Raw genomic sequence first — 19062 nt, 5'->3', positions numbered from 1 at the left:
TGGTGTGGGCGTATACCGGTCAATAAAAATATTAATGCGAGTAGACCGCTGATTGGCCAGCTCATCCACCTCAGGAATCAACAACATTATTCATCCTCCCTCCAGGGGTAGATGTAACATAGTAAATGTAAATCCGAGATGCTCCAATTGGTATGTTATGTTAGGTTTCGTATGGTATGCATTAATTTGTAGATGTCCATCATCCATTTCGTATGATATGTTACGAATTAAAATGTATATTATATGTTACTAATTGCAATTTGTACAGTATGTTACAAATTGCAATTCGTACAATATATTACAAATTTGGTCAAATGCATGATGTTACAAATTCCAATTTGTTGTGGAATGTTAGCTAGGCTATTGGTTAAGGTTAGGGTTAGGAGTTTAGTTAAAGGGTTAAGGATAGGGTTATGGGAACAGTTAGCTAACATGCTAAGTAGTTGCAAAGTACTTAAAAAGTAGCAAGTAGTTGCAAAGTTACTAATTAGCTAAAATTTTCCATGAAGAGATTCGAACACTCAACATTTGGGTTAATAGATATTCCCGTTATATGCTCTTTGCCTTAAAGTAACTTTCTGTCTTATGTAACCATACTAAACATATATTATACTAATTTGAGAGTGCCGGGTTTACGTTTACTATGTTACGTCTAGTTTATGAGACCAGGCTGAGCCTGGAGGTTAAGTACAGAGCTGGCTGCGCTCTCTCTCTATCTGTCTGTTGGAGACCACTCAATAGAAAGCATCGAACTCGGATTCCTCTTATGCCACTGTAAATATCACATTTAAATACTGCAATTCTTTGTCGCACTGCTCTTTCTCGTCATACATTGATTTCTATCTACAGTCACCAGTCTACTTGCGTGCGCGCCTCTTTGGTAGGTCGAGAGAGAGAAAATAATCACTGCGCTCTGCAAACCGCAAAGCAAATGAGTTGGGGGAGAAGTTTTGAGTGAGTGGGAAAGCCGTGCTTGCTCCTTGGACTGCATACAATGAGGAAATTCTGAGGTGGCATTCTTCGTTCAGTTACGCTTCCTTTGGCTGTATGTAACTAATGGCTAGCTCATGAACCTGGATCCTCTTGCGTGGAATTCTGTTTTCACTTAGAACTCTGCTGCCTGGACAAATGCATACAAATGCATTTAGGAGCCCAACGGACAAGGAGTGGACACGTTTCTCCAACAGCAATAACGTGAGTAAGAAATAATAGCCTCACAGAAAAATGCATAGCCTAATGTAGACTATTCGATTGTAGAATGCAGAAACACAGAAATAGAAGTAATGCAACGGAAATGGATATGCAGTTTGAAAGTGCAATTTAACCAATTTTCCTTTACCAGACCTGTATACCTGTTCTGACAGGTCTGTGAAAGGAATCAGCGGAGCTTATTTAGCTTGTAGGCATTTTCCTTGAAACTATAGAGGACTGATCAGCACCAGCCTAATCTTAGCAAGCAATTATGTAAAACAGAGATTGTAACTAGGTTGCCAAGAACATGAAGCCAAAAAACTGAATCAAACTGTTCGGCTCAATTGATCGTTTGTAATGGATGGTATATTAATTAATTGGGTGTTAAATTCAGCATTGATCTTGCTCAATGTTGTTACGCGCTCGCGTACAGCCAGTGGTCGTGGCTTTGACCTCTCCAACCGTCATGCTGCGCGCACAATTGATCTGCCAGCTAATCCTGTCAACCCGGTACTGGCTGCTTGAAGAAGTTTTCTCTTTTCTCTCTCTCTCTCCCATCATTCCCCTGCTACCCCTTATAGCAGAGCTTTTTTTTCTTTTTTGGCATTTTGTCACGTAGGCTACACATAACTGTTCTGTACAATTTGGAGACTACGTTTTCTAGCGCAACAATGTACCGACTATTGGAGGCTTTTACCAACAACCGGTCTAATCAAAAAGTTAGAACAGTCCTTGATGTTAACAAAATATAAGGAAATAATGCCATATTCAGCATAATAGCAAGGAAATATTTCCTATCAATTGTCCATAACATCCAAAAACAGTGTATAACTGGAGGGCAGTCATCCAGTCGGAGTGAAATTCCTATTGTTTCGAATCAAAAACACTCCAGATAAGGAACGCGGACTAAAATGAACAACTGTTCAGTTTCCAAAAAACATAATAATTCCTACAATTCTGTAGAACCTGTCCAGTACATAATCAGATGACTGGCCGACAGACTGATGCGCAATTGACCACAGCGGTTGCTCTGATTGAAAATATACTCTATAGCAGTTATGCCTAAACATTCCAAATGTGTGTATTGAATATTTACATCTAGGCATGTTGTTTATGCAGTGCTGTTACATTTGGCTGGGACTTTTGAGCCCGTATAGAAATCTACATGGAAACATAATAGCATTAAGACCACAGAGCAAAACAAAGCAAGAAACGTTGCCAAGCTGTCTTTATAAATACAGTACAAGTCAAAAGTGTGGACACACCTACTCATTCAAGGGTTTTTCTTTCCTTTTTTTTGTAGAATAATAGTGAAGACATCAAAACTATGAAATAACACATATGGAATCATGTAGTAACCCAAATTACAGCTTTGCACACGCTTGGCATTCTCTCAACCAGCTTCATGAGGTAGTCACCTGGAATGCTTTTCCAACAGTCTTGAAGGAGTTCCCACATATGTGGAGCATTTGTTGGCTGCTTTTCCTTCACTCTGCAGTCCAACTCATCCCAAACCATTTCATTTGGATTGAGGTCAGGTGATTGTGGAGGACAGGTCATCTGATGCAGCACTCCATCACTCTCCTTCTTGGTCAAATAGCCCTTACACAGCCTGGAGTGTCATTGTCCTGTTGAAAAACTGATAGTCCCACTAAGCGCAAACCAGATGGGATGGCGTATCGCTGCAGAATGCTGTGGTAGCCATGCTGGTTAAGTGCGCCTTGAATTGTAAATAAATCACAGACAGTGTCACCAGCAAAGCACCCCCACACCATCCCACCTCCTCCTCCATGCTACACATGCAGAGATCATCTGTTCACCTACTCTGCGTATCACAAAGACACAGCAGTTGGAACCAAAACTCACAAATTTGGACTCATCAMACCAAAGGACAGATTTTCACCTGTCTAATGTCCATTGCTCGTGTTTCTTGGCCCAAGCAAGCCTCTTCTTCTTATTGGTGTCCTTTAGTAGTGGTTTCTTTGCAGTAATTCGACCATGAAGGCCTGATTCGCGCAGTCTCCTCTGAACAGTTGATGTTGAGATGTGCAGTTAATTGTCGATTTCTGAGGCTGGTAACTCTAATGAACTTATCCTCTGCAGCAGAGGTAACTCTGGATCTTCCTTTCCTGTGGCAGTCCTCGTGAGAGCCAGTTAACTCATAGTGCTTGATGGTTTTTGCGACTGCACTTGAAGAAACTTTCAAAGTTCTTGAAATTTTCCACATTACTTTAAGACATGAAGGTCAGTCAATGATGGATTGTCGTTTCTCTTTGCTTATTTGAGCTGTTTGCCATAATATGGACTTGGTATTTTACCAAATAGGACTATCTTTTGTATACCACCCCTACCTTGTCACAACACAACTGATTGGCTCAAACGCATTAAGAAGGAAAACATTTCCACAAATTAACTTTTAAGACGGCACACCGGTTAATTGAAATGCATTCCATGTGACTACCTCATGAAGCTGGTTGAGAGAATGCCAAGAGTGTGTAAAGCTGTCATCAAGCCAAAGGGTGGCTACTTTGAAGAATCTCGAATATAACACTTACCTTGATCTGTTTAACACTTTATTGGTTACTACATGATTCCATATGTGTTATTTCATATTTTTGATATCTTCACTATTATTCTACTTTGTAGAAAATAGTAAAATAAAGAAAAACCCTTGAATGAGTAGGTGTATCCCAACTTTTGACTGGTACTGTATATAACAAAACCCTATATGATGTAAAAGAGCAAAGCCAGTAGCCAGACACTCACCTTTTTTGTAAATGTCTTGTATGAATAGGCTATTATTCATTAATCTATCCAAAATTATGCATTGTGCGTATTTCACCTGGGACCATTATGGAGTAGACCAGGAAATGTAATAGATGTGTGTATATAACAGAAGATTGGTTTGATTTTCACTGAGAGGAGTTAGTGTATGCTTCACTGGTGCAGTGACATGCAGTGAGAGCAGAGTGGTGGTTCCTGAGGAGAGAGGAGAGTTCCTAGCTTGACAATCACTCACTGTTATGTGTGTGGTTGACTCTGAAGCCAGCCAGTGGTTTGTGTGCCTGGAATACTAGCCTAACTCTCTCATAGACTTGACAGAGGGCCTGAAAATTACACAGTTGCTACCGCTCTCTTGGAGGAAGATATAACCACCATTGAATATTAAGCTTTTGTTATTGTCTATAGCCAGTTTTTGTATTGTCCTGGTTATGACTTCCATCTCTTGCCTGTGGTGAATACACGACACATTTGTGGTGAATACCCTGCCATAAACGGCCACTACAGTGTCTGTGGTGAATACCCTGTCATAGAAGGCCATTACACAGTGTCTGGGGTGAATACCCTGCCATAGACAGCCAATAAACAGTGTCTGTGGTGAATACCCTGCCCTAGATGGCCACTAAACAGTGTCTGGGATGAATACCTGCCATAAACGGCCACTACAGTATCTGTGGTGAATACCCTGCCATAGATGGCCACTAAACAGTGTCTGGGATGAATACCTGCCATAAACGGCCACTACAGTATCTGTGGTGAATACCCTGCCATAGACGGCCACTGAGCAGTGTCTGGGGTGAATACCCTGCCATAAACGGCCACTACAGTGTCTGTGGTGAATACCCTGNGTGGTGAATACCCTGCCATAGACGGCCACTGAGCAGTGTCTGGGGTGAATACCCTGCCATAAACGGCCACTACAGTGTCTGTGGTGAATACCCTGCCATAGACGGCCATTACACAGTGTCTGGGGTGAATACCCTGCCATAGACAGCCAATAAACAGTGTCTGGGGTGAATACCCTGCCATAAACGGCAACTACAGTGTCTGTGGTGAATACCCTGCCATAGATGTCCACTACACAGTGTCTGTGGTGAATACTCTGCCATGGACGGCCACTACACAGTGTCTGTGGTGAATACCCTGCCATAGACGGCCACTATACAGTGTCTGTGGTGAATTCCCTGCCATGGACGGCCACTACACAGTGTCTGGGGTGGGAGAAGTGAAGTCTGAGTATGAATGAATGGACCTGAGAAGAATCAAGTTACTTGCCTGGTTACCCAGACTCTTTGCTCCTGCCAAACGTTATGCCACACCCACAGACTTTAGTTTCTTCTCCGCAGTGATTCTGGATCTGAGTACCTCCCAGACTTTGTCTTGTACAACACCCCTCATTTTGACGACACCACCAACAACTTCAATGACGGCAGTCTCAGACTGAAGTATGRAGAGAACGATAGAGCAGCGTAGGAATTCAGTTTGAATCGCAGGCATCTAAGTTACACCATGTGGGTCAGGTCATGTGAAACAACCTACACAGCGTTGAACCACTTTCAACATGACTCCTCTTTGGTAATCAGCCTCCCTCAAATGGAGCTGTGGATGGCTAATGTCTATCCCATTTGGTTGGAAAATACACTTCTAACTTAAAGTTACACACATATAGTACCATGTAATAATGTTTTTTGTTGTGTGTGTATAATAACATGTTACCAGTACATAGTAAGTACACGATAATAACTCATCTGAATTTGGCAATTTTTCTGTCTTCAATTCATGTACGTCATCTGTAGTACTGTATGTAGCTGAGCAATAACATCCTGGTTACCAAAACAGATGTCAAGTCAGTAGCTACCTGGTGTAAAGGCAGGCAGCTTAATGTAAAATGATCCCTTGTTGGGTAATCAGTGTCTGGTAGGACTTTGGCCTGTCTGTGTGAGTGAGTGTGTGTGTTTATCCCTCCCCACATCTGCAGTGTACCCTGCGACAGGAAAAGGGCAAACCAATAAAGCCGGCTGGAAGTTTACTCACAGCCCTTTGTCTGCTAGTTGTCTTGTGTGCTAAGTCAATCTTTACATTTGTGTGCAATGAACTCTTGACTCTGTGACCAATTCTGAGTGTTGACAAGCTATAGTGTTACTACTTAGCTTACCCTTTGTATTGGAACCACACAGAGACAGATGCCTGGTTTACAATAATAGGGCTGAACTGAAATGAACTGTGCTGGCTCAGATATTTCATTTTTACATTGTCCTTTGCAGCATGGTTCCAGCAAATACGGTGGATGCGTAACCAGGCCAGCCCAGTATAGCTCAGCTTGGTTTGGCTCAGCTTGTCCCACCCAATAAGGTGAAGCAGGCAACAGTGGAATAGCAATGTGTGATAGAATAATGAGCCTCGGGACTTGGAAAGTGTTTATCTGCTAGCTCAAGTGCTGATGGCTATTTGGATCTGATTTAACAATCCAATGCCTATGTAATGAAGTCATAATCTGGATACAGGTGTTAGAGGTGGGAGGTTGCCAAGAGGAATAGAGATTGGCCCCAGATCAATAACTCATTCATGTTGGAGAACGATGTGGCGGTTTGACACTCAGAGAGGAACATGCAGAAACAGAACACAGATATTACTGAGGAACTCGCACATTAATTTGTCATTTATCTCATTAATTTCATTCAGAGAATTTCTGAACGCTTATTAGTATATAGCTAGCTAATCAAGGAATGTAGCCTACCCTGGTGTTATGCTTACATGGTTGGCTACTTTCACTGTCTTGGATGTTTTGACATACAAGTGGAAATACAAGTCCCAGTCTCAGCGATAATACCCAATCTCCCCTTTCCCTTGTGTTTTATGTTAGATTAGTAACTACCTCTACTCTGCTCTACTCTATGTTGACATCTGAACAGAGCTACTGAGCAGAGAGACAGACCATATAGCTGCCAAAGTGTCAGTCGTGTTTATTATAGAGGAGGCATCTCAGGCAACAGGTCCATAAAATGCTTCCAGGTCAAAGGTCAGTGGAAAACTGACTGAAAAATATGTTGTTGTTTTGCTGGTTCACATGGTCTGTGTCTTGCTTTGTTATTATGTGTTAATGATGGACAGTAATCTTTGTGTTTATTCTGCATGATTTATGTGTACTTTCCATATACCAAAGATTTAGCTTTGTGTCGTTGTATTTAGGGTAGTATTTCCCCATGATCTATCAATGCCTTTCCTTGTGTTGTATGACTATATTTAGTCAAAGACGTGTTCGTTGTACAAGGGCCATTGGATTCAACATATTCACACCGCAGTTGAGTTCAGTATAGCTTATGGGAGGAAACATGTTGTTGGAGTTGTTATGGAGGATCAACAGCCTTGCATGGTTTGTTGCAACTAATTGATTCGCTAAGTGGCTTGCCAATTAGCCATGTAGATAATAACACTGTACCATAAATGTAGCTGCTAACGAAATCACACTCTGGCAGTTGTCATGAAACAGTATAAAGTTAGGAAAATTGCCTCCCTTTCCTTATGGAGATTATAAACAAGAGTTAAGTGGATTTTGTCGTGTTTGCCAAGTGAAATGTACTCTATGCTTCCACTCTGCAGTTGTCAGCATGCTTCAGCTCGGCTCGCATACTCCCTTAAAAGACATTCTCTTGAAAAACAAGAAAAAAGCCGGCAATAGTACTGTTTGTCCATTTTGAGACTCCGTAGCCAGAATACACTTCCTCAAAATAGTCCGAATTAATCTAAGATAACTCAAGAAATCTGTCTTTAATTTTGACATGTTTGGTGCAGTATTTCTTAATGAACAAATATGCATGAAAACGAGTCATCTGTCGTGGAATGACAACAAAGACTTTACTGAAGAATCCCAACTATTGACCTATCACGGGCCAAGGGGCGTAGAATTCGGCTACAGACTTTCCTTAAGAAAAAAATGTGTGTCCTTGAACAACCCCCAAAAAACTTACCAAAGTCCAAAACGAACTAAAACATCACAAGATGTTGTCATAATATATGCACAGACTCTTCAGAACTGTTTCTGGTGGGAAGAATGCTGACGCCAAGGTGGGAAGAATGCTGACGCCAAGGCGGGTCGCTAGCGACCCACCTCAACAACATCCGGTGAAATTGAAGAGCGCCAAATTCAAGTGTTATACATCAGTTAAAAGCTTAACTTCTTGTTAATCCAGCCGCTTTGTCAGATTTCAAAAAGACTTTACGGCGAAAGCATACCATGGAAAACCACTCACATKAAAAAAAAATCCCACTTCCTGGATTGATTTCCCTCAAGTTGTCACCTGCCATATCAGTTATGTTATACTCACAGACATTATTGGAACAGTTTTGGAAACTTTAGAGTGTTTTGTATCCAATACTACCATGCATATGAATATCCTAGCTTCTGGGCCTGAGTAACAGGCAGTTTACTTTGGACACACTTGTCATCCAAACCTCAAAATACTGCCCCCTTGGCCGAAGAGGTTGCGCCTGAAATGGCTCCCTATTCCATATATAGTCCACTAATACCTGTGGCCCTTGGTCAAAGAAAGTCCACTATATAGGGCATAGGGTCCCATTTTGGAAGCCTATTCAGGGTGCAAATGGAGACTTTTCTGTGTCCTGGACACTGGACAGACTCTGCAGCAGATTATTTATAGTCTTGACATGGCACTCACTCCTCACATAGTGGCATTTCCCTGGGTCAACACAGCAGTGTTTGGGGAGCTTTGTTCTGCTTTCAGCAGTCGTTCCCATAAACCACTGGGACGGAAGGCAACAGGCATGTCTGTCTGAGTGTCTTCTTGTCACAGAGACATAGATTTACCTCTAAGTTTTATACGGAAATCCAGTGTTGATGTTAATTGCATTTAAATTCATTCAGTTCAGTTTACTTCCTGAATTGAAATTGAGTTGACCCCCAGGCACCCTCCAAGCTTTTAGTAGTTTAAACACTCAATCAACCTGGTCCATGCTATATTTAACTAAAATGGCAAAACAATTAAGGCAAATTCTCACAATTCCCACTATGCGACACGTTGTGTTGTCTGATGTCATCGTTAGGTGTAGTGTAGTGAACCCAGGAGCCAGGTCTGTTTTGGAGCCAGGGAGCTGTGTGTATGAGGCTTTAAATAGCCCTACCGGAGACCGAGACAGAGACAAGGCTGTCAGAATCTACCTCGCATTGCCATTGGCTCTCTAAATGTGGATGTAAGTGTTATTAACAGTATATAATCCACTTTTCCACGCGTAAACCCACCAAGATTTTAAGCTGAACCAGCTACTCTACTAAGGCCTTATAAATGACAGTTTTATCATCCTACATATGAATCATTGTATTCATATAGCCTATATGTTTCCCCCTTCCTGGAGTGTGGGGGGGTATATGTCTGTATTTCCAGCTTTGGAATCTCACACCAGTATCTCGATGGGGAGCAGGTGTTCCTTCTCGTTCTCTCCCCCCCCTCTCCCTCTCTCCACTCTACCTTGCTCCACCCACCCACCCACCCACCCACCCACCTCCCTCTCTCTCTCTCCTCTCTCTCTAACCCTCTCTCTGTCTCTGTCTGTCTTTGTCTGTCTCTCTCTGTCTCTGTCTCTTTCTCCTTCTCTTCGCTCTCTCTCATTCTCTCTCTCTCTCTCTCTCTCTCTCGCTCTCTCTCTCTCTCTCACTCTCTCTGGAAAAAAACAACATGTCTGCCTCTGTCTGTCACTCTATCTAACAACCAGGGCCACACACAAGCTGCTAAACCCCTACTGATGTATACCCCCTATACTTATACCTAACCACCATATCCCCTTACCTTATTTTGTCTATCAGAAAGAGGCCACACAGCAGGAGAGGAGAGAGCTGGCTGTATGCTGATGTATGTCATTATTGCTCGCTATCCCTTGAAGTTACTGACCGTGTTGCAGTCTTGGATTCAAACAGTTTTTAAAATAATAAAAAATACTTCATACTGTATGTGCCTGATTGCGCTTGCGTGGTTTTATGGACCAAAACGACAAACCCTGCCCATCTGGCACTCCAGGCAAGCTAGAACAAACGCTCAATATATTTGATGGATTTCAAATAGCATTTGAACCCAGTTCTGCTGTGTTAAAGAATCGAATAAAACTTTATTGTCCTTCCAGGATGTAAACTTTTATTTGGCATCAGCTTCCATTTAAAGGATCACATATACATACATTCTCACATCATACACATTTAAACCAGTCAGTCCATCATGTTGCATACAGTACACGAACAACATAGATGACATTAATACATTCACTCACAAACAACCACTGTCCCAACTGCACTGGATAGATAAGTACACAATTTACTTTGCATTTAGTAATTCAAAAGCACAAGGAACAAATTAATGTTTGAACACGTTCTTCTTGGCCATGGGAGTTCTGAAGCGCCGGCCAGAGGGAAGCCTCTCGAACTGAGGGTGTAGAGAGGGTGTGAGAGGTCGCCAATGACAGCCAGGGCCTTCTTTTTGTTTGCCTTGCGGAACAGACTGCTCAAATGTGCCTGTGGTTGACCAATTACTTTGCTGGCTGTGTTTACTATTCTGGTCAGTTTTCTTTTGCTCCTCACGCTCAGATTACCATACTAGACTGTCAAAATGAATATGAGGATGTTCTCCACCAGCTCAGATTACCATACTAGACTGTCAAAATGAATATGAGGATGTTCTCCACCAGCTCAGATTACCATACCAGACTGTCAAAATGAATATGAGGATGCTCTCCACCATCTCAGATTACCATACCAGACTGTCATAATGAATATGAGGATGCTCTCCACCAGCTCAGATTACCATAACTCCCAGAATTGGTCAATATTATGAGCACCAGTGACATTAGTTTGTTTGCTTTAAGATCGATAGCTCTTTGACGTCACCCATGTCATCTCTTAAGTGGGCGGCAGGTAGCCTAGTGGTTAGAGGTTGGACTAGTAACCAGATGGTTGCAAGATAATCCCCGAGCTGACGAGGTAAGAATCTGTTCTTCTTCCCCTGAACAAGGCACTTAACCCCACTGTTCCTAGAACATCATAGAGTTTGTCCTAACTTACAAAAAAATTATGAAAATGTGCTCAGGTGAAACATCCTCCACTTTCTTTGAATTGGCACCATTCTCATTTTGTTAGAATACTCATCAATATGAACGGACTGCCAAAGGCATCTTTTCTACCTTTCCATGACAGCTATGATTATATATGCAGTACTTCTTGTCAATGATGGATTCGGTCTGGTCAGAAGGCACACTTCATCTCTCTTGTCTCATTAATTCTCAATGTTATTTTTATATATGTAAGTGTGTCCAATATATAGTTACTGCTGAAGGGTTGTACTGTACTAGTCTGCACCTCCTGTATATTGTCTCAGCATTGGAGAATCATCTCCAGCCATGATATATTGTCTCCATCATGGAGAATCATCTCCAGCCGCATGTATATATTGTCTCCAGCATGGAGAATCAATCTCCAGCCATGTAATATCTCAAAGAATGCATGTATATATGTCTCCACATGGAGAATCATCTCCAGCCATGTATATATTGTCTCCAGCATGGAGAATCATCTCTAGCCATTTATATATGTTTCTCCAGCATGGAGAAGTCATCTCAAGCCATGTATATATTGTCTCCAGCATGGAGAACATCTCAAGCCATGTATATATTGTCTCCAGCATGGAGATCATCTCTAGCCATTTATATATTGTCTCCAGCATGGAGAATTCATCCTCCAGCCATTTATATATTGTCTCCATCATGGAGAATCATCTTCAGCCATTTATATATCGTCTCCAGCATGGAGAATCACTGTCAGGACCCGGTGCGAGAAACAGTCACTAATAATCGTCAGAACCCAGAAGATGAGGCAGACACAGCAGTACTAGAGATGGTGGTTTAATTAAAGAACAAAATCTTCAGGCAAAGAAACTAAATCCACAATGTCCAAAAATAAAGCCAAAAGGCACAAAATGGAAATCCTCCAAAATACAAAAGAAACTCCACAAAGTGGTAAAAAACAGCAGGGAAAAACAAACCTCAAAAGACTACTCAAATAATACACAAGAACTAAACCAGAGAACCTCTGGAAAATCCAACAAGAGAAATATCTGAATAAAACAAGGCTTGGGCTGGGGCTGGGTGCTAACTTACAAACACTGAGCAAGGAACACACAGGGTTTAAATACTAACAAGGGAATGACCTACAGGTGCAAACAATAATTAGAGCAAGAAAAACAAAAGGTACATAAAAGGTGCAATGGGGACATCTAGTGACCAAAACCCGAACAGTCTTGGCCAAAACCTGACAATCACCTCTATTTTTGAACGTTCTATAAGAGGTCAGACTAGAAAGAATCCTTCAACATATGTTTGGAGTGATATCACGTTATTTGGAATGTGAATGGTAAACTCCCCTATCTTACCTAGGCCAATGTGTTTCTGCCACCCATACTACAGTAGAGATGGATGTGCCTGACATTTTTAAGGTGATACTACAAAGGAATATGTGATATGAGTGGTACAATCCTGTGATGTTGTTTACTGTAGGACATGAGTGAATCTCTGCCCATCAACAGTTTGTAAACTCAGTATGTCTCTCCATGCAGTTAGGGTTAAAACAGAGCAGTTTGTGGTGGGCAGTGCCCTCTAGAGGTGGGGTCAGTCAGTGGGAATCCCCCTTGTGGGACTACTGTTTGTTCTCCAACGGAACCCCCTGTCCATGTGTGTAGAGGCAGGAGGAGGGGTATGGTGGGGTTTTGGCAGTGACAGAGCAGCCCTTCTCCCTAGCCAGGAAAACCAGTGGCGTCTCGGTGGTATAGACCAGACCCCCTATTTGTCATCGTTATTTTCTGGTGAACCCCCCACACCACCATCCACCCAAACCTGCCTAAAAACTTACCCCAGGTTTATATTTTGGCACACAGAGCTCCTGCAGGGCCCTCTGTTTTATTTTCATGTACCTATGGGGATACATAGTCACCCTCTCACCCTGAACCACCAGTAGGTCAATGATTCAAACAGCACAATAGATGCACTTCTCCCCTTCTTGGAAGACCATGTGTAGAGACAAAGCCAATGTTTATGTGAGACTGTTAAGACTAAAATACACTAAGGCTGCGTTTACACAGGCGGCTTGATTGGTCTTTTGACCAATCAGATTAGCTCTTCTGCCGATAATTGGACAAAAGATCATAGTTGGGCTGCCTGTGTAAACGCAGCCTAATGGTTTCCCCTACCTGGGCCCTACCATGGTTTCCCCTGGAGATATATAATCAGTCCAGTACACACAGCCACTGGCCAATAACAGGCCAGAGGAGAACAGGAGAAAGCGCACGGTCATCATCAGTGATCTATCTGTGTGAGTGTTGTTTTTCTTGTTCTTGTTGTGTACAGTACTTGTTAGTTACAAGCTCTCCCTTCCCATCTGTCACTGGTAATACTGGACTCGTGGCAGATGATGAGGGGTTTGGATGGACTTGGTCTGTAGTTGTACTTTCCCTTAGTTTCTCCAGTCAGAGAGTACTAGGAGCCAGAGGGACCACAGCTCAGAGTATATCAGTTGTGACACTCCCTCAGCAGGGGGTTGAAAACAATCGGATGCGTCCGGTTTTCAGGGGAAATGGAAAGAGAGCCTGTGACGCGGCTTCCGCTTTTGGACGTTAACAAGGCGACACTACATCTTAACTCCTCCTCCACATTTACTGGATTGGTTGAACAGTGCGGAAGAGAAGTTTGACAGTTTGACCAGAAATAAATAAATGTCGCTCACGCATTTATTTTATGCCTCCTACGTTAGGTTAGCTGTGACAGAACACTAATGTGGTCGCCAGTTGGATGAAACATTTAGTATGCATCTGTAGTTGTAGTAGTTGATTTACGACGTATACAGTGTGATTCTTGTGTGTTGGACACTGCTTCCTAGTGCCCATGACTGTACTGTAGACGAGTACACATTAAGCCCATTTCTTAATTGACCTCGTATAATGAATGAATAGCTATATGATAAGTTGTTTGGTCTTCAGTGAAGACATAGAGCTTCTTATATGCGTTACCACTTTATGATAGAGAATGTTTATTGTCTCATTTGTCTCTTTATGATTAATGGGATCACTGACTTGGATCCATTGACTCAAATCAAGAATATCCCGTATTGGTTTGGTTTCCCATTTTCTTTGACTATGTTGTTTTTCCCCTGTAGGAGAACCCTCCTCTTGCTCCTGTCAATATGCACAGCAGTACTGTCTGGAGAAGAAGACTACCGAGCACAAGGTAAGCAGCCTCCACCTCCTCCCCCGCTAACTCCCCACTCTAACTCCAGCTGTACATTGTAGCAGTATACACCAACCCCGTTCCTACCCCACATCCACTAACCGTCTCTGTTGCCATGGATTTGTTGTCTCATCATAAAGTGATGTCAACAAAAATGAACAAACTCCTTGTTCTTCAAATGGAAACTGTTTCGCTATGAAAAGTATTGATTGTTACCGGGGCTTGTGCGGGTTTTATAGAGATGGGTCTTAGTTTGACCAAGTGACATTTCACTTGTTGGCACCAGACATTCTGAGAGGGTGGGTGAATAGTGACTCTTGGTTGCAGAGTTGCAGAATGCCAGCACTTCTGATGAGTTGTTGTCATTGCTTTAGGGTTCAAACATGCCAACAGAATGATATTACACAAAATAAGTGATTTATGACATTACCCTAGTATCAAGGACAGAAATTCTCCTTGATATGTGTTATTATTGCTCTGTGTTTGTATACATGTATGAGTAATAACATAATGGTGAATAAGCAGGCTGAGGCCAGGGGGTCTGTCTGTCTGTCTGTCTGCCTGTGAGTCAGAGGGACAGCTGCACATGGGAGCTCCTCTCCTCTTCCAGTTCTTTTTTTAAACCCTCCCTTACATGTCTGCTCTTGCTCCTCAGGTCCTAGAATGCAGGTATAGACAACCCAAATAGCTTCCTTCCCTTCTCCCACGTTCCCCTGTGTGTCTCTCTCTCTCATTTCAATTCAATTCAAAGGGCTTTATTGGCATGGGAAACATATCTTTACATTGCCAAAGCAAGTGAAATAGATAATACACAACAGTGAAATATACAATAAAAAAATTAACAGTAAACATTACACTCACAAAAGTTCCAAAATAATAAAGACATTTGTCTATATACAGTGTTGTAACGATGTGCAAAGTTAAAGTACAAAAGGGAAAATAAATAAACATAAATATGGGTTGTATTTACAATGGTGTTTGCTCTTAACTGGTTGCCATTTTCTTGTTGCACACTGTGGTATTTCACCCAATAGATATGGGATTTTATCAAAATTGGATTTGTTTTCAAATTCTTTGTGGGTCTGTGTAATCTGAGGGAAATATGTGTCTCTAATATGGTCAATATTGGGCAGCGGAGGTAGGACAGTGCAGCTCAGTTTCCACCTCACTTTTGATGGGCAAGTGTGCACATAATACCCCTGTCTTCTCTTGAGATCCAGGTCCTGTCGTACAGGCGGGCCCTTTCTCTCAATAGCAAGGGCGTATGCTCATGAGTTTTGTACATCGTCATAAGCTATTCTTAGTTTGGTAGTCCACACAGTGGGTCAAATATTTTCTCTCTGTGTTTCCTCTCTCTCTTGTGTTTCTCATCTCACTCTCACTCTCTCCCTCTCATCCTTCTTCTCTCTCCTCTCTCTCTCTCTCCTTCCTCATCTTGCTATCTCTTTCTCTCTCTCTCTCTGCTCTCTCCTCTCGTCTCTCAAATCTTCTCTCTTCCTCTCTCTTTGTCTCTCTCTCTATCTGTTTCTCTCTCCATCTTTCTCGCTCTTTCTGTTTTTCTCTCTCTTTCTCTTTCTCTGTCTCTCTTTCTCTCTCACTAAGTACACCAATGAATTAAACTGAAGAGAACAGGGAAACTAAAGGTCAACCAGACTGAGATAATGCTTTAATGTGTTTGGCAACAGCTCTTTCTCTGGACAGATGCAGCGGATAAGTTGATAAGGTGATATCCATCAGTATTCCAGATAAGTATCAGGAAAAGAGACAGCGGTTGAGAGGCTTGGTCGGATGATTACATATTTCTGTTTCTCCTCTCTCCTCCCCTCCTATGACCGTTGCAGAGCAACAACAAGTTCAATCAGAGTTGTATGTTTAGCTGTCGGTGTTATTGTCCACTGGAGGAGGAACTGCTGTCAATCAAGTTCAAAACTAGTTTCACGTGGTGTGGGTCTCAACACACAAAAACAAGCAAACAGAAACTACTAGGCTTACATCTGCTAAGGATATTATTATGGTGCAAGACCTTGGCTGACACCAGAGGTGAAAGTATATGTAATTTCTTACCGGTACTGGACACCCAAGTGCGCGCATGCATTTAAAAAAATAGGCCTGCTACAAAAATGACAGGATAGCCTACTCTGCTGATACTGACAAACAGATCAATAAAACGGTGTTGTCTGATCCATATGATGGGCCTACGAAAAGGGGAGATATACAATATGATGTCCATTTAATCTGGAGGAGGAAATTATTGTCCAAAAACAAGAAGTGGCACTGACCCAGCAATGAAGACAGTGAATATGCAGACTCACCGGGGATGTGGCCGATGTTCTCTGCTGGTGCCAATGAGATAGGCTACTGTTCGCCCAAATAGGTTAAAATAACTAAAAGACAGATTGGAGTCTTTTCATTGTCGACTCTTTACAGCAATAGCCATTTGCTTTCCAAATAGTTTTTCCTCGATTGTATTTTTAAATACTGCGATTTACATATTACGATTTACATATCTGCATATTCACTGTCTTCATTGCTGGGTCAGTGCCACTTCTTGTTTTTGGACAATCATTTCCTCCTCCAGATTAAATGGACATCATATTGTATCCTGTGGGTACCTTTGCCACTGTTCCACCCCTTGTGTATTGCGCTGTCATGGTGTAGCCTTGCTGGGTCTCTGCTTTTCACTGACAGTCACAACTCAACATTCTTCAATTTGGTATTTGCAGTGCGCTTTTTTAAAACAATCCTCAGCAAAAAAAAACAAATGTAAGCTAATGATCCTCATGCTTTCTGGTGTTGTAGCCTATTTTGAATGATTGTATTTATTTCTGTATAGACAGGAGTAAGCTAATTAGGCTATATAATTTTGGCAATATAATTTTATTTACTTTCGGGAAAGCTTAGCTTCCCCTAGCTTTATGGACACACCGCCTATGCCTTTTACTGTGGCCTAAACACAACCAGTCATGATGATTTCATCTGATTGTCAAACAATCACTTAACAAAAGTGCTCCTGTAGGCTACCCARGCACATTTSTTCACTCACAAAATACCCAACAGTGCACCGTGCACCTTTTAATTTGATGAATGGAAAGAGACAGCTGTTAAAAAACACCTATGTGTATTGTAATGACATTCTGTGATTATCATGAAGCCTACACTTGTAGCCTGAATTGATGCATCCCCTGTTGTCCACTCACGCCTCGGTCTCGGCACTCACCTCCGCAAGCGTCTCTGCCCCTCATCTCCGCAAGCGTCTCTGCCCCTCATCTCCGCAAGCGTCTCTGCCCCTCATCTCCGCAAGCGTCTCTGCCCCTCACCTCCGCAAGCGTCTCTGCCCCTCACCTCCGCAAGCGTCTCTGCCCCTCATCACTCCGCAACGTCTTTCTGCTTCTTCTCTGCTCTTTCTGGGGCTCATCCTCCGCAAGCGTCTCTATGCCCCTGGGCACCTCCAAGCTCTCGCCCTCCGCAAGCGTCTCTGCCCTCACCTCCGCAAGCGTCTCTGCCCTCATCTCCGCAAGCGTCTCTGCCGCCTCACCTCCCTCTGCAAGCGTCTCTTGCCCACTCCGCCTCCGCAAGCGCTCTGCCCTCACCTCCGCAAGCGGTCTCTGCCCCTCACTCTTCCGCAGCCGTCTCTGCCCTCACCTCGCAAGCGTCTCGCCCTCACCTCCGCAAGCGTCTCTGCCCGCTCCGCATCTCGCCAAGCGTCTCTGCCCTCAACCTCCGCAAGCGTCCTCGGCGCCCTCACTCCGCAAGCGTCTCTGCCCCTCAACTCCGCAAAGCGTCTCGCCCCTCACCTCCGCAGCGTCTTCTGCCCCTCACCTCCGCAAGCGTCTCCTGCCCCTCATCCTCCGCAAGCGTCTCGGCCCTCACTCCGCAAGCGTCTCTCGCCCCCACCTCCGCAAGCGTCTCTGCCCTCACTCCGCAAGCGTCTCTGCCCCTCACCTCCGCAAGCGTCTTGCCCCTCACGCTCCGAAGCGTTCGGCCTCACCTCCGCAAGCGTCTTGCCCCTCACCTCCGCAAGCGTCTCTGCCCCTCACTCGCAAGCGTCTCTGCCCCTCACCTCCGCAAGCGTCTCGGCCCCTCACTCCGCAAGCGTCTCTGCCCCTCACCTCCGCAAGCGTCCTGCCCCTCACTCCGCGTCCGACTGCACGCGTCTCTGGCCCTCACCTCCGCAAGCGTCTCTGCCCCTCGACCTCGTCATCTAGCGTCTCTGCCCCTCATCCTCGCAAGCGTCTCTGGCCCTCACTCCGCAAGCGTCTCTCTTCTTCTTTTCTTCTTCTTCTGTTGTGCTTCTTCTTCTACCTGCCTCTCCTTTCCTTGGTTTCTCTTCTTCTGACTTCTGACTCTTCTCTTCCCGCTTCTCTGTTCGTTCGCTTGACCCTCTCCCTCTGAGCTCGGTCTCTTTGAGTCTTCTTCTAGACTGGCTCTCTCTCCGCCTCCGCTGCCGGTCTCGCCTACTCGGGCTGTCTTCTCTGCCCCTCATGCCGCAAGCGTCTTCGGCCCTCACCTCGCAAGCGTCTCTGCCCCTCATCTCCGCAAGCGTCTCTGCCCTCACTCCGCAAGCGTCTCTGCCCCTCACCTCCGCAAGCGTTCTGCCCTCAGCTCCGCAGCGTCTCCACCCTCACCCGCAGCGTGCTTCTGCCCCTCACCTCCGCAAGCGTTCTGCCCCTCACCTCCGCAAGCGTCTCTGCCCTCACCCTCCGCAAGCGTCTCGCGGTGGCCCTCACTCCGCAAGCGTCTCTGCCCCTCACCTCCGCAAGGTCTCTGCCCTCACCTCCGCAAGCGTCTCTGCGCCCTCACCCCGCAATGCGTCTCTCC

General features: G+C 43.9%; 1 protein-coding gene across 1 annotated transcript in view; it reads left to right on the top strand.

Annotated features, from left to right (window-relative positions):
* The first annotated feature begins 707 nt into the window (after window positions 1-707).
* The window catches only part of LOC111975478 (collagen alpha-1(XXIV) chain), a 120666-nt gene continuing 102311 nt past the window's right edge, over window positions 708-19062 (top strand). Inside the window, exons 1-2 of the mRNA XM_070447431.1 lie at window positions 708-1194; window positions 14174-14244. Coding sequence (XP_070303532.1) covers window positions 1139-1194; window positions 14174-14244 — 127 coding nt within the window. The 5' untranslated portion in view covers window positions 708-1138. The remainder of the gene's footprint in view (window positions 1195-14173; window positions 14245-19062) is intronic.

This window comes from Salvelinus sp. IW2-2015, linkage group LG16, assembly GCF_002910315.2.
Source record: "Salvelinus sp. IW2-2015 linkage group LG16, ASM291031v2, whole genome shotgun sequence".
In the NCBI taxonomy this organism is placed as follows: Eukaryota; Metazoa; Chordata; class Actinopteri; order Salmoniformes; family Salmonidae; genus Salvelinus; species Salvelinus sp. IW2-2015.
Note: the sequence above shows the minus strand (reverse complement) of the source record. Positions and strands in the feature narration are given on the sequence as shown.